A 13,305-nucleotide genomic window follows, 5' to 3' on the forward strand; every position below is an offset into this window, starting at 1 on the left:
ATAAAATTGTCACGTAAGAAATGATCAGAATAGCTTAAGCTGCAACCTGTCTTATCGTAGGCCGGGATAATTTAAAGGCCAAGAGGTCGGATAGCGTACATTGTGTTGATTAACAGTGAATGAATGTCGTTTTTCAGTAAATACATATAACACTAAATCTAAACATCGCCTTTAGCATCTCATAGCCGCGTTTACTGTACACGAGGAATGACTTTTTAAAGACCGATATGTTTTTGGGTGCCGTTGCAAACAATTATACATTATTTGACGTCAAACACAAATGAAAAATCGAGATCATATTTCAGGATAAGACTAAAGCACAGAAAGTCATTTTATATAAAATGACCTTATAACAAGTATGATATACTGACCAAACTTCCAGCATTAACCTGTAGATTAGTGAAGTGCATACGTTACCACAGCGAGAAGGTCACACCTTAACACGATCAAAACTCAACCAATGTGCACGTATCTTATTTAAAAGCTTCGTATCAAAGGCAAAAAGTTTCAAAAGAAATGTAAAAGTCACTGCTTATAGCCGGCTTCGTTACAAGTCATGTCTCCTTTCCTTTCTCTAGAATGTCATTGCGATTATGGTTCTGGCTATGGGGATCCCCACTATAAAACCTTCGACGGGATCCGATTCAACTACAACGGAGACTGCACATACTTGCTCGCCAAAGACTGCTACAATAAAACGGCCACCTTTGAGATATTTGCAAAACATGGTGCCGTGCCCAAAACTAGTGCACGTCGTGTCGACATGGTGATCATCAAAACCCGCGGTCAACATAAGGGCCATGAGTTGACCATCAACCACAAGAACACTGTCACTGTAAGTTGTTGAGCTGCTTCGCATCCTACTACCATCGAAACTCTCAAGAGATGACGAAAGTAAACACAAGGCTGATACACATCAATGACACAATAAATCTATCAGATAAGAAAATTTATAGAACGTAATCTACAAGTTGTGTAATCCCTGAAAGTGGCTTGATAACTGGGTTTAGGTTTCAAATAGGGTCTATCACTTTGGTTACATTGGTCACAATGTTGAATTTAACAAGCCTCTCTCACTAGCTTTGCTAATTTACAGAGAGATATCGCTTTATATTCAGTTTCGTATAAACATAACCGTGAGTACGTTTATACGTCCTTTCATATATCATGCTTCGATTTGTATAGATTTTCAGGCTATGTAATGTTCAAAATTTAAAAGCGATATATTCTCCATGTGCTTAAAGGCCTAAATAACGCAATGACAATCTTCTTTCAATCCGCTGAAAAAAGACTTTTCCGTTGATCCACTAAGGAACATTCCTCTTTGTCAGCAAAGCATTGCGCTCGAAACCTCGGGGTATGAAAGCCATGGAAAGCGAGGTGGAATTTAAAATCAACAGCAGAATCAAATATTTCCCCCGCCACATTTTCAGCTAGTAATTTCCGACCGTTGCTTAAACTGAGAATTTTTCGCTTTCGACAAAGTAGAATTTCTAATACGCCCTCAATGTTGCTGCCGATTTTGAAACTTACACAATCTCTACTTTCTGATTGGACAGATTGATAGTGAGGTAGTGACCTCTGATGTTCATAGAGACACCGGCGAAGCTGGCATGACATACGAGAGAATTGAAGAGGGCGTGCACTACGTTTGGCCCCAGGAAGGTGACTGGCAGCTAAAGTACACTTCACATCACAGCAAGGTGGCCATTGAATGCCGTCACAATTCTAGCCTGACAGGAAACACCTGCGGTCTCCTCGGTAACAACAACGGGGACAAAACTGATGATTTGATGAAGGCGGATGGTTCCATGGCTGCGGATTTCAATGAGGTAGGAGACTCCTACGCAGTGCCTAAAAGGTTAGTAAAAGTTCTTTCACCAGAATACCCTGTCCCCAATCTTTCCCTTCGCTCGACTTATTTTTCTTATTTTGATAGATATCATATACATGTGTAGTTCACATAACAATCATATCAATTCGCCAGAAGTCTATTATTTACAACATTTTAAATGCTGGGAACTGTTTCCGAAGTTACTACGATCTACTGATTAATATTCGATGCAATACAATTTAATTCTGTAATGTGCAGCAATATGAATACAGAGAACCCCTACTCTTACCCTTGGTACTGCATACTCATGTAGACACTGAGAGAAGAGCCTTGAATCAATCTCGATCTCGACTCTAGTTCTTTTCAGAAAATCAATCCATAATTCCTTAAGACACATAAAGCAAACCGCTAAAGTCAATACATACTAAACACCACTCCGTTGCGTACAGCATTTTCATTTTCAAAAGTCTTGTTTTGATAAGTAGGTATAACACGCGGTCATTCTGATTCATTTTCAGTTGCCCACCATGAAGGGATTATCTATTTCAGGAAATCCACACAATCTATTATCCATGGAGACATAATTGTGTAGTAATTTAATGCATGTTATTGTATGGTATTAGAAGAGAGTCAAATTTATTACTTACGTTTCAGAGTCGAGACCAGACAGTGTTAATCCTTTAAGGCTCCTGTAACGTTTGATGTTTTTCTCCTTGTTTTGGGTCGGTTTTCTTTTGGTTTCTCTAGCTCTACACGCAAATGACGTGGATTTGCCAGTAAATTCAGATTGTATGACATGTTCTTTGTCCGATGTAGGCATTGACAAAAGACTGTCAGGCAGGACTAGAACCATTTATCTATATGGCACAGTAAGTGACCTTACCCACAATTCTCCTTGATCTGTAAACACTGAGATCACTCCTTTGACTGAAGCAAATTTCTTCTGTACACAGTACAGCTCGATCCGTATTTCAAAATTCTGACATTTTCTTATAATCATAATTTTCTTATTTCCCATTTTGAATAACCAGGAGATCAACCCCTTTTCCATGGAGCAGATAGCAATTTCGTAATTCTGTCAACAGATATTTTTGACATCCATTCACAAACATTTTCAGGGAAAGTAAGGGAATAAGTTGTATCTGTGCTGGCAAAAGAAAGAGTATTTATTTTCTTTTGAATGATCATGATGTAGGACATTTGCATGTCTAACAGGTGATATGACGAGGCCATCTCATTAACTGATAACTTTAACTTCTAAAGTGTACAATTTTTAGCACCTATAAACATCGGCTTCTTATTCAATGAGCTCTTGACCAAACATAATCAACAATTTCGAAGCATATTTTTGACAAATAATCTCGAAATTAAATTATGTTTCAAACTGAATTAGCTTTTAGTAAACTACGTCTGTAGGCAAAATCAAGCGGAATTGTCGATAACCTCACTTACTGTGCATGGCATTGTGTATTGTACACACTTTATTGTACTTAAAGAGTTTGTACTTTGCACTTCAACATTCTAAAAGAAAATCATTAAAATAAGTTTCTGTTTTCTTGGAAAAAATAGGACAACATATTATCAATAGAATAGTTTATTACTGTCCCCTGCAGTACAACAGGTGACATATCATGTATTGTTTATTCAAAAAGTCTTATATGACTGACGATATAATTATGTAACATTTCCATCGGGAGAATTACTAAATCGAAGGAAGGGGGCACGGAACTGCAACGTTCAGTTTGAGTTTGATTAAAACATTTGTTTAAGTTCGCAGAGGCGAGAACGAGGTAATGTATTGCACTGTCAAACAGTAAAGGGAATATCTTTCATTAGAATGACTCATGGTCTCGTTTTGGTGCGTGTCACAAAGTTTTTTGATGTGTTGGTAACTTCTTCATTGGAAATAAAATAATGGGGAAATGGAAAATTTGACGTTAGTAAGATCTGATTCTTTCACTTCTATACCTTGGACATTCAGTATCATCTAACCTGAGTAAACCTAAAATATCTGTATCATATATATCTTCCTCTAATCTTACATCTGCTTTGACGCCCATTTATCTGTATTGAATAAAGTCTCCGAAAGGTTATTGGTACAATGACCCTGTATGCTTGAGGATTGTACAGAACACTATACTAACTCGGAGTATAAACGTAATTATAGATGAAAAAATAATTCAGTTTCACGATTATTTAGATATAGGAGTATCAAGATCCTTGTTACATAACTTTCATTTTGTTAGGCGCAACCTGCAATATTCATTTCCAGCCGGAAAAATATGTTTTGTAGACCAACATCTCATACCGGAATTATTTGAGGACAGTCGTTTTGAAAACACGACAGCCCTATTAAATTATTTACAAGGTACTTGATAAGTACCATAAAAATGTCAAATTGCAACCGGCAATATTAGTATTTAGGGAAAGTGCCCGAAAAGTAAGATATAAATAGTTCTGCGCAATTCCCAGTTGACTGCCGTTCGGTCCGACTGTGCCTGGAATTTATTCAGGATGGCGAACGGAGATTCTTAGCAGACTGACCATGCTGTACGCATACGAGTATCAGCGCAACCGACTTTAATGAGTAGTGTTACGAAGGCAGTGTAGACGATCGACGAGTAACCCAAGACATTTAGACAATTGGAGAAGCATATTATGTCAAGCGATGGCACCTGTCAAGTTTTCTGCTGGGAAATAAGGTCTATGAACCTGTCAAGCTTGTCTACCGAGAAATAAGGTCTATGTAGAACCAATGAACTCTGAATGTCTCGTGCAGTCAATACTTGAAGATTCCTAGTACCTCTCAGTTAGCCAAAACGAGTTCACAAGTGAAAATACCGATAGAAAAAAAAATGGTGTAATGATAGTAGTCCTTTTTCTTAAACAGGAACTTCGCCTATTAAAGCAGATTATCGTAAATCTATGCAAATGTAAAAAAGTCACGCTACTGATCAGATGTACCGTGTTTGATCACAGAATCCAATGATTTTGCGATGCTTCAGGCGTGTATTGTCATTGAATCTTGCATAAGATGTCTGTGAATATAAAGCGAGTAAACTTGAGTCGAAAATAAACTGAAATATGTTAGATATTTTTTGTTGGAGAACGGATAATTGTCTCAAAATGTGTTCCCTGTACAACCATTTGACCTCTCTTTGCATGTCACGAAAGTGCCCATCATGATTATTCATATTAATCATACGGTCAAAGCGATACTATGAGAATTCAAAACTCCCGCCGAGTGTGGGCAAATGGCTGCGTCATCAGTAATCCCCCTATTGTGCGTCTACGGTCCTGGAAGTTCCTGTTTTAGGTACTGTGAGCCTAGAAAGTGAATAACTTAAACTGATCCTCAAACTTTCCCCAAGGAATCTTTCAGCCGTACTCTTTCAAAATCCAAAATCAAAATCAGAGGTAACCATGCAGAGATTGATAATAGAGAAACAAATTGCCAAAGATTAACCGATCTTTTAAATTAAAAATGGCCACTATCCTCACGTTAAATCTGGGTGAAAAATTAAAAACTTCATATTTTTTGGAAATTAAGGGTGACCATTTTCCAGTTAGCAAGACTTTTTAAAATGAGCCCCACAAATGGTAGATCAGAAAAGAATCGTAAAAATTTTGGCGACCGAATATCTGTCCCCTGAGCGCGTGAACTACCTTGACTGAGGTTCTGATGAGTAACTGCCATGTTGATGCAGGATATTGCAATGAGGATGAGACAAATCGAGACCATGTACGAAGCTCTAAACACCACTGCGTCTGTCTAGACTATTTGGGAATTATGGATAAAGCCGCGAGGGGCGAATTTAGTTTCCAATCGCACATATGGTGGCGTTTTCATCGACTTTAGATATTGGAGCAAAGTTGAATATCGTACAGGAAATATCTGTTGAAATTGATCAAAATTCAGTGGCGTCGTTATACAGACACATGGGTGTCTGAGTAGTACTAAAGAGTTACTCGTTGACAGTATTCAACTTTATTCATTTATTCTACTTTTACTGTATCGAACAGTCGAGGCCCAATAACAGGATAAGTAAAACATAATAACAAGACTGTTGCACAATAGGGGTAGCCAAGCGATTCCAATAAATTAAACCGGGAAATGTTGTAATATATATGGTTATAATTATCTTTCGAGGACAAGGACGGAGTGAAGGCAGTTTGCAACTTTTTCCGGAGAGTTTCAAATATTTTCTCCTAATAAGGAAAACGCCTACCCTGCAATCTTCGCGTTACATAGATTCCCATCTTCCTACCCGATAAGAATAGTTGCCCACTGCCATCTAACCACTGCATAATTTCGCCTTCGGCGAATTCCGCTATTCTTCCCCCCTGGCAGGCCAACAGACTTTATTCAAATCGCATGTTTAGCAAAAATGTCCAAACGACTGATGACAATATTTGCTTCACTCGCCCACTCAAACCAGCAAACAGAAAGATCGTTGCCGATAGGCGTTGACTAACCCTTTAATCCCGAACAGCTCTGTTGGCTCTCCCTAATATTTAATCTACCCCTCCATGGACAGTCCCTCTGTATGGAAAGCCATAGCTGTCTTATAATGTATGATAACTATATGTCACCTTAATTAAACATTACATGATGCAGATATGACATTATGTTATGTAGTTATAGCATTATGTGATGAGGTTATACAATTATGTTGTGAGGTTATAGCCTTGTGTGATGATGACATGCCATTATGTGATGTGGACATGCCTATATGTGATGAGGTTGTGCCATTGTGTGATGAGGTAATGCCATTATGTGATGAGGTTATACAATTATGTGGTGACGTTATAGCCTTATGTGACGAGGTTATGCCATTATGTGATAGGGACATGCCGTTATGTGATGAGGTTATGCCATTGTGTGATGAGGTAATGCCATTATGTGGTGAGGTTATAGCCTTATGTGATGAGGTTGTGATATGTGATGAGGACATGCCATTGTGTGATGAGGTAATGCCATTATGTGATGAGGTTCTGCAATTATATGATGTAGACTAGTCATTTTACTGTGTTGTTATTTCATTATGTATGCCAGAAAAGCCATTACGCTGTGGTGTTATATCTTTACGATGCTGACACCAGCCATTACGTTATGGTGACTCTTCGTTATGATGTGATGTTACTTCTTTATGATATGAGGAGGGCGCTATTTTCTTGTAGTTGAGGGCGCTCAATTTCTATTGAAGTACAAAGTAAAATGGAGGACATACTGAGAAGAGCGAATCTGTCAAGTTTGCTCCCCAGATTTCAGGAGCAAAAAATCGAAAGTACAACTATATTGTCCCTGACCGATGGAGAGCTGACTCGATTAGGAGTCACCACCATAGGCGATCGTGTGAGACTTAGAGAATTATGTAGCCCGGAAGCATCAAGTGAGTATTCTCCCAATGACACAACTGGCTCTGGTACCAGTACTACTACTAGTGGTAGTGCCAGTCTTACTGCAAGTACAAGCCGCATCCGCAGGGAGCGATCATTTTTGTTTTCGCCTCATCAGAATCCAGCCGAACACAGGCGAAATCGAGGAAATCGTGCAAAGAAATGTAAAAGGACATGGACTGGACAGTTTGTCTGTCTTGCTGACCGTAACGCCAGTAGCGTCCCATCTTCTGAGATCAAACAGATACTAACTCGAGCTGGGTTGGGACTGAAACGACTAACTTTTGACAGCGAGTGTAAAAGTAGAGACTTGATGGACACCTTGATGTCCGATGCCGGATTTCCACAACTACGTGATTGTGGGGGTGTAGAATTGCTTCACTGTGCATATGCTAAGCAATTAAAAGTGATCACATGCAATTGGTCAGTTCCTGATTTGAAAACTAATTTAGGCTCTCAGAGTAAGATATATATTAGACCCATCCAGAAAAACCTGTCTACGAAACCTATCAGTTCAGAGACTGACGAGACTTTGATTACTCAGACATGTATGGGCTGCAACAAAGAATTTAATATTCGTGAATTACGTGATCATCTGTGGACCTGTACAGCACGCTCTGATGAAGATGAAGATGATGTATCCTATGACAGGACTGAAGAACAGGAAGATCTGAACATTATTGATACAGTGGATAACACAAGGTAAGTAAAATGCTATAAAAGATTTGCAATGTACACTTATCAACTTTGTGTTGTTTATATCCTTTATGCAACAAGTATCTAATTGTATAATATTTGTGATTTTGTAGACAAATTCCACTCTCACAAGCTCAATGGGTTGCCCTTTGTGAACTATATAAATTATGTAAATTTGTTGCGTTGTAAACATTTTGAACAATGAAATAATTTCCATTTTTATGAAAACTTCTATCTATATATGTACATATATTTGCGTAACACACTATAGCTTGATGGCAAATAACAATAGTGTCCAGCAATTTCACCAATTTATACAAACTAATCAGCAATGAGTGAATAATGGCCTCATTACCTGATGATGACAGTTTTTGTGAGCAATGAGTATGGTTTACCCGCCAAATATTCAGACAACAATCTTACATGTCCATACCATTTATGTTTTGCAGCAGTGTCAATGAATCACATGTACATTGACTTGACATGAGATTTGCACATTGTATGACAGTTTGCAGTTGAGCTGCAAAGAAAGATGCAAAGATATTTCAAGGTTATGTAAACAAATGAGATTAACTGTCTTGAACAAAACATCCCATTGTTTTTTTCATTTTCATTCAATGTTTTTATGCCTTAACAATCTTGAATGAGCTTTTTATACTTTTGGCTTATAATCTTAATAACATTGTTGGCCTGTCCATTTAATAATCTCATATGATATAAACAATTCTAACAGATCAAGTAGTGATGTAAATGAGATTTTATTTTGTGTACATACCAATGATTGTATTGTCTGTGGACAGGTCAACATTTAGGTATCAGTTACCATACTTTATTATGCTAATGAAAGTATTTTAGGAAGATGATCTAGCTGACGTGAGTCTGTATTCATGTATCAGTATGTCATTCTGTCTGTCCATTCAGTTTTCTCAGAAATTACAATTAGTCAATGTATAATTCAGTGTGCTGATTTATCATGGTTGTAGGACGGAATTTCTTGGAATTCTTTAGTTCTATGTTTTTCTTTCTGCAGTGATACTGCCAATGGTACCACAAATATGATATCAAACATGGATGTCCAACAGTCTGCTGCTGCTTCAAATCCTGATAACACTGTAAGTAATTATTGGTGTACACAGCAAGACAACCAAGGCAGATTACAGTACATGCCTGTAACAGCATCTAATGCAGAATGAGGCAAAGTTGCATTTATTTATGCAAAGTATGTTAATGAGCATTGTTTATTTATTTACATTTAATGATAATGACTCATTATGAATGGTGAATATTCATTTCCCTCAAGCCTGCACTGTACATTATGTGCAACAGGGGCTGACTAGTACCTGTATCAGGTCCTGAAAAATAACCTCTGTTACAGAATCTGTATAAATTCAGATTTGAGGGCTGTATGCACAGTCCTGAATTAGGCCTGGTGGTGAAGGACTGTACACAGTGCTGTAATTTCTGACTGTATCCATGCAGACCTGTACACCGGCGTATGTACCATTGAATTTACAAACTAGGGCCTGATGCAGGGTCTGAAGATTTGCAGGATTTCACGTGTGAAAATATCAGACCCTGTCACAGGTCTGTGTTCACAGTACATATACGGTCCTGTAATACAGGTGCTGTACATATACGGTCCTGTAATACAGGTGCTGTAAGAGGCAGAGATTTCATACCTTGTCACAGCACTGTGTGCACAGCATTGTATACAGCCATACATACAGCTCACAGCTAGAACTGGATACAGACATGTTCTGTAGCCCCTGGTAAAACCCTGTGGTGTCTTTGCTAACACAGACCTATACCGCGGGCTATATCATGGCCTGTGTAGGGCCTGTCATAGGGGAGAATTTTTTTTTTGCTGTGAAAATGTTTCACTGTGTGTGAAATCCTGATTTTATAAACATATTCCTTGTTTCACTTTCTTCACTTTAGATCTCATACTTTTGCAAGGAAGCAGTTACATTTTTGAGTAATAAACAAGATTGGATCTGTATTATAAAAAGAAGATAATAAAGGACATTAAGGAACAAAGTCACTCATTTTTGACATTATTTCTATTGCTTCGGTTTCTTTTTGAATATATAAATTTTAGTAATTATGTTTTTTCACAGAAATGGGCTCAGTCTATGTTAGACACAGCTCATCTCACACCCTGTCCATGGACACAAATGCATGATTCCTGACGTAGATGAATTTTTGGTGTGAACCAAAATGGTATTTTATTATAATTCATGTGTTGTGGCCATGTACTGGATAAGAGTTGAGTTGTAACAACTTGTCATTGAGAATATTTCTGTTAGTGGGACAAAATGAATAATATTTCATAGGAAATTCAAATTACTGAAATAAGGGAAAACAATGAGTGAGTTTGTCCCTTCATAAAAGATGTGTAAAGTTCCTGTAGCAGGTTGAAGCAATCTATCCTGTAAATTAGATTTTTGAAAGTAAATAGTTTGGAAATAAGTTGTTAAACTTAACCATTAAACACACAAGGTATTACAGACAAAAGTAGGCTTTATATACCACCACTGTAAGGAGTTTGTCAATGCATGGCTGTCATGTGCAATATAAGACTTCAAATTTATTTTGCCAACCTCTTTGATGCAGAAACAGTAAGGCAGGTTGATTGATAGATTGATTGATTAAGATGTGTGTGGGAGAACATTTTTCGGTGTCTCAGTGTACACATTCCAATAGTTTTTTCTAAGTCTGCATCTGTTAAAGGCCCACCAGCTGCAACTCTGCAAGATTTGTCTAACCTCAAGATATACTGTTCATTGGTATCTATAAATTGAATGATGTAGTCATTAACTGAGACTCAACAACTTGCACTTGTGGCAGATTAGGTAAGAAGTTTAACAGACTGATTTTTTTTTAGTCCCCACGGACATTGACTTTTAGGTTTGGTCATGTCTGTGCGTCCGTGCGTGCATCCGTGTGTCGGTCAGTCCGTTCCCACAGATATCTCAGAGATGCCCGGAGCAATTTCATTCAAACTTGGTACAAGGAGTATTTCTTATGTCATACATACGAACATTGATTTTTTTTGTGATCTGATTAAATATGGCCATGTGACAGACATTTTATTAATAAAGCGGGGACTATGTCATTGAAATGACTTCTTGAAAAGACCTCTATTTCTAAAGCAACCACTAAATATGATGAAACTCCGTAAAGATATTTGTCACACACAGCTCTGATTGAACACAGTCAGTATTGCACCAATTAATGACTAATTTGCATATTTGATGAATTTTTGTAATTAGGGTGATAAGTCTAGAAATACAGCAGTAAATTTGATGAAACTTGGTTCAGATCTTTAGCACACAGTCTCATATTAGTGTACAAAGACACTAAGCATTGTTATGGGGATTAATTGCCAATTTGCTTATTTAATGTACTTTGCTAATTAGTGGGCTATCTCCAGAACCACTGCATCAAATTTGATGAAGCATGGTACAGATGTTGATTTCTCTGTACCGTAATACTGAATGTCAATTAATTGCTTATTTGCATATTTGATGAACTTTCATAATCAGTGTGCTATGTCTAGAAATGCTGCATCAAATTTGATGAAATTTAGCACAGCTGCTGTTGATTTTTTGGGGTGTAATGGTGAGCATAGATATGTAGTAGTATCATGTTAATTAATTGCCAATTTGCATATTTAATGAATACTCATAATTAGGCTGATACGTCAAGAAATACTTCATCAAATGTCATGAAACTTGGTACAGATGTTGAGCTTACATTGCTTTAACATTTGAATGAAGACATTTATTAGTGTCATTCAAATTAATTGTTAATTTACATATTTAATGAACTTTCCTAATTAGGGGCTATGTCCAGAAATACTGCATCAAATTTGATGAAACTTGGTAGAGATGTTGATCTTCCAGTATCGTAATGGCATGCAAAGATAAGTTGTATTATCATGTCAGTTAACTGCTGATTTGCATATTTAATAAATTTTCGTAATTTGGCTGATATGGCGAGAAATGATTCATCTGGCAGCCCACCTTGGTTTTACGATGTCACCACCATGCAACTCATCTTTAATCACAGACCCAATTAATGAACCGGACTCCATCCTCTCCAAGGACTTGTAATCAAAGTACCGCTTAACAAGTGGGGACTGTGTCATTGATGGTGACTTGTTCATTTTAAATTCCCGCTATTTTCAAAATCTTGCCATACAATTATTTGTGAAAGTGGAATGAATCTCTTTTCCTTCCTTACAGTGGGTTGTGTACACGCACCCTTTACACAGTTGATCATGCTGTGAAGAGGCTGTCATATTTAGGTGTGACACCCATTTATCATTTGTCTCACTGAAATCTCCCAATGCTGTCGTACTTTGTGGATAATCAATCACACTTGAGTAAACATCTGCGAGTAAGAATATGTATATGAACTTATTTTTATCTGAATATAAAATCATAAAAATGATGTCAAAAGTTGCAGCTCATGGGCTTTTAACCTGATGTACATGTATGAAATAAGAAAAGTGTATATCCTGTAAGTAACTAATGCACAACCATATTTATATTTAAAAAATGTCAAGCAGTACAGGAGACTAAAAAGCTCAATAAACACACTTGGTGTCAAACACACTAATGTATATACCGGTATACTGACATATAATACATACATATGTTCAATTGTTAACGTAATGAATGTTATGTTTCTTTTTGTCTAGCCAAATGATGACAGTTTACCAAATGAGGAGACTGTGGATGATGTAGTGACTGCAACTTATGAATACTGTAACACAAACAGTGTATCAGATCCAGTTGAAATTTGAAAATTTTTCAAAGTAAAATGGTTACTGGCCGGAAATTAGACATAGAAGATTCAGCTGTTCTTGTTCAAGGTGAAACAAATTTCATTATGGTTAACAGATCTAAGATCTTAAGTACAGCATTAGATGAGATTTGTTTGATTGACAATCCAAGACTGACTTTGGAGGTGGAATTCTATGGAGAGGTATGTAATTAGCTTGCATGCTTTCTATGTGAGAGTTGTCAAGAACATTATGTCATTTTTTCAATGATTTTTGCCCTGTTTGTGAACAGTACATCTCTGCAACAAAAGAAAAATTCATTCTGTTCATTAGTAAATTATTACTAAATATTGCTATGCATTGAAATTTACGTGGACACCACTAGGTAATGAGACTAATACACATCTACAAAAAATTTCTACCAGTCTGTTCATTTATGGCCACCATGGCGGGAAGTATCAAAGGTGTCCTTTGTTGCCGCAATGTGTGTGAGTGTGTGTGGCTTTCTGTCTGTCTGTCCATCTGTCTCTCCATGGACGGATTTATTCCACTCATAATTTTAGAACCATTGAGTCTAATGTCATCT

The 13,305-nt window shown here is 37.2% G+C and overlaps 2 protein-coding genes across 2 annotated transcripts; both read left to right on the forward strand.

Annotated features, from left to right (window-relative positions):
* The first annotated feature begins 584 nt into the window (after positions 1–584).
* Positions 585–2,365, forward strand: LOC139128917 (uncharacterized). Its single transcript, XM_070694614.1, has 3 exons — positions 585–835; positions 1,560–1,861; positions 2,353–2,365. The coding sequence occupies exons 1-3, from the start codon at positions 764–766 to the stop codon at positions 2,363–2,365; spliced, it is 387 nt and encodes a 128-aa protein (XP_070550715.1). The 5' UTR covers positions 585–763.
* A 4,574-nt stretch (positions 2,366–6,939) lies between these two features.
* LOC139128918 (uncharacterized) lies at positions 6,940–12,740 on the forward strand. Its single transcript, XM_070694615.1, has 3 exons — positions 6,940–7,936; positions 8,961–9,042; positions 12,636–12,740. The coding sequence occupies exons 1-3, from the start codon at positions 7,053–7,055 to the stop codon at positions 12,738–12,740; spliced, it is 1,071 nt and encodes a 356-aa protein (XP_070550716.1). The 5' UTR covers positions 6,940–7,052.
* The last annotated feature ends 565 nt before the right edge of the window (positions 12,741–13,305 follow it).

Source organism: Ptychodera flava, unplaced genomic scaffold, assembly GCF_041260155.1.
Source record: "Ptychodera flava strain L36383 unplaced genomic scaffold, AS_Pfla_20210202 Scaffold_78__1_contigs__length_561843_pilon, whole genome shotgun sequence".
NCBI classification, from domain to species: domain Eukaryota; kingdom Metazoa; phylum Hemichordata; class Enteropneusta; family Ptychoderidae; genus Ptychodera; species Ptychodera flava.

What these genes read in the sequence shown, in the direction of transcription:
- LOC139128917 (XM_070694614.1), top strand. Translation starts at nt 764, where the DNA reads ATGGTGATCATCAAAACCCGCGGTCAACATAAGGGCCATGAGTTGACC. An exon ending in ACCACAAGAACACTGTCACT is followed by an intron (nt 836 to 1,559) that starts GTAAGTTGTTGA and finishes CTGATTGGACAG; the next exon opens with ATTGATAGTGAGGTAGTGAC.
- LOC139128918 (XM_070694615.1), top strand. Translation starts at nt 7,053, where the DNA reads ATGGAGGACATACTGAGAAGAGCGAATCTGTCAAGTTTGCTCCCCAGA. An exon ending in GATACAGTGGATAACACAAG is followed by an intron (nt 7,937 to 8,960) that starts GTAAGTAAAATG and finishes TTCTTTCTGCAG; the next exon opens with TGATACTGCCAATGGTACCA. An exon ending in CTTCAAATCCTGATAACACT is followed by an intron (nt 9,043 to 12,635) that starts GTAAGTAATTAT and finishes CTTTTTGTCTAG; the next exon opens with CCAAATGATGACAGTTTACC.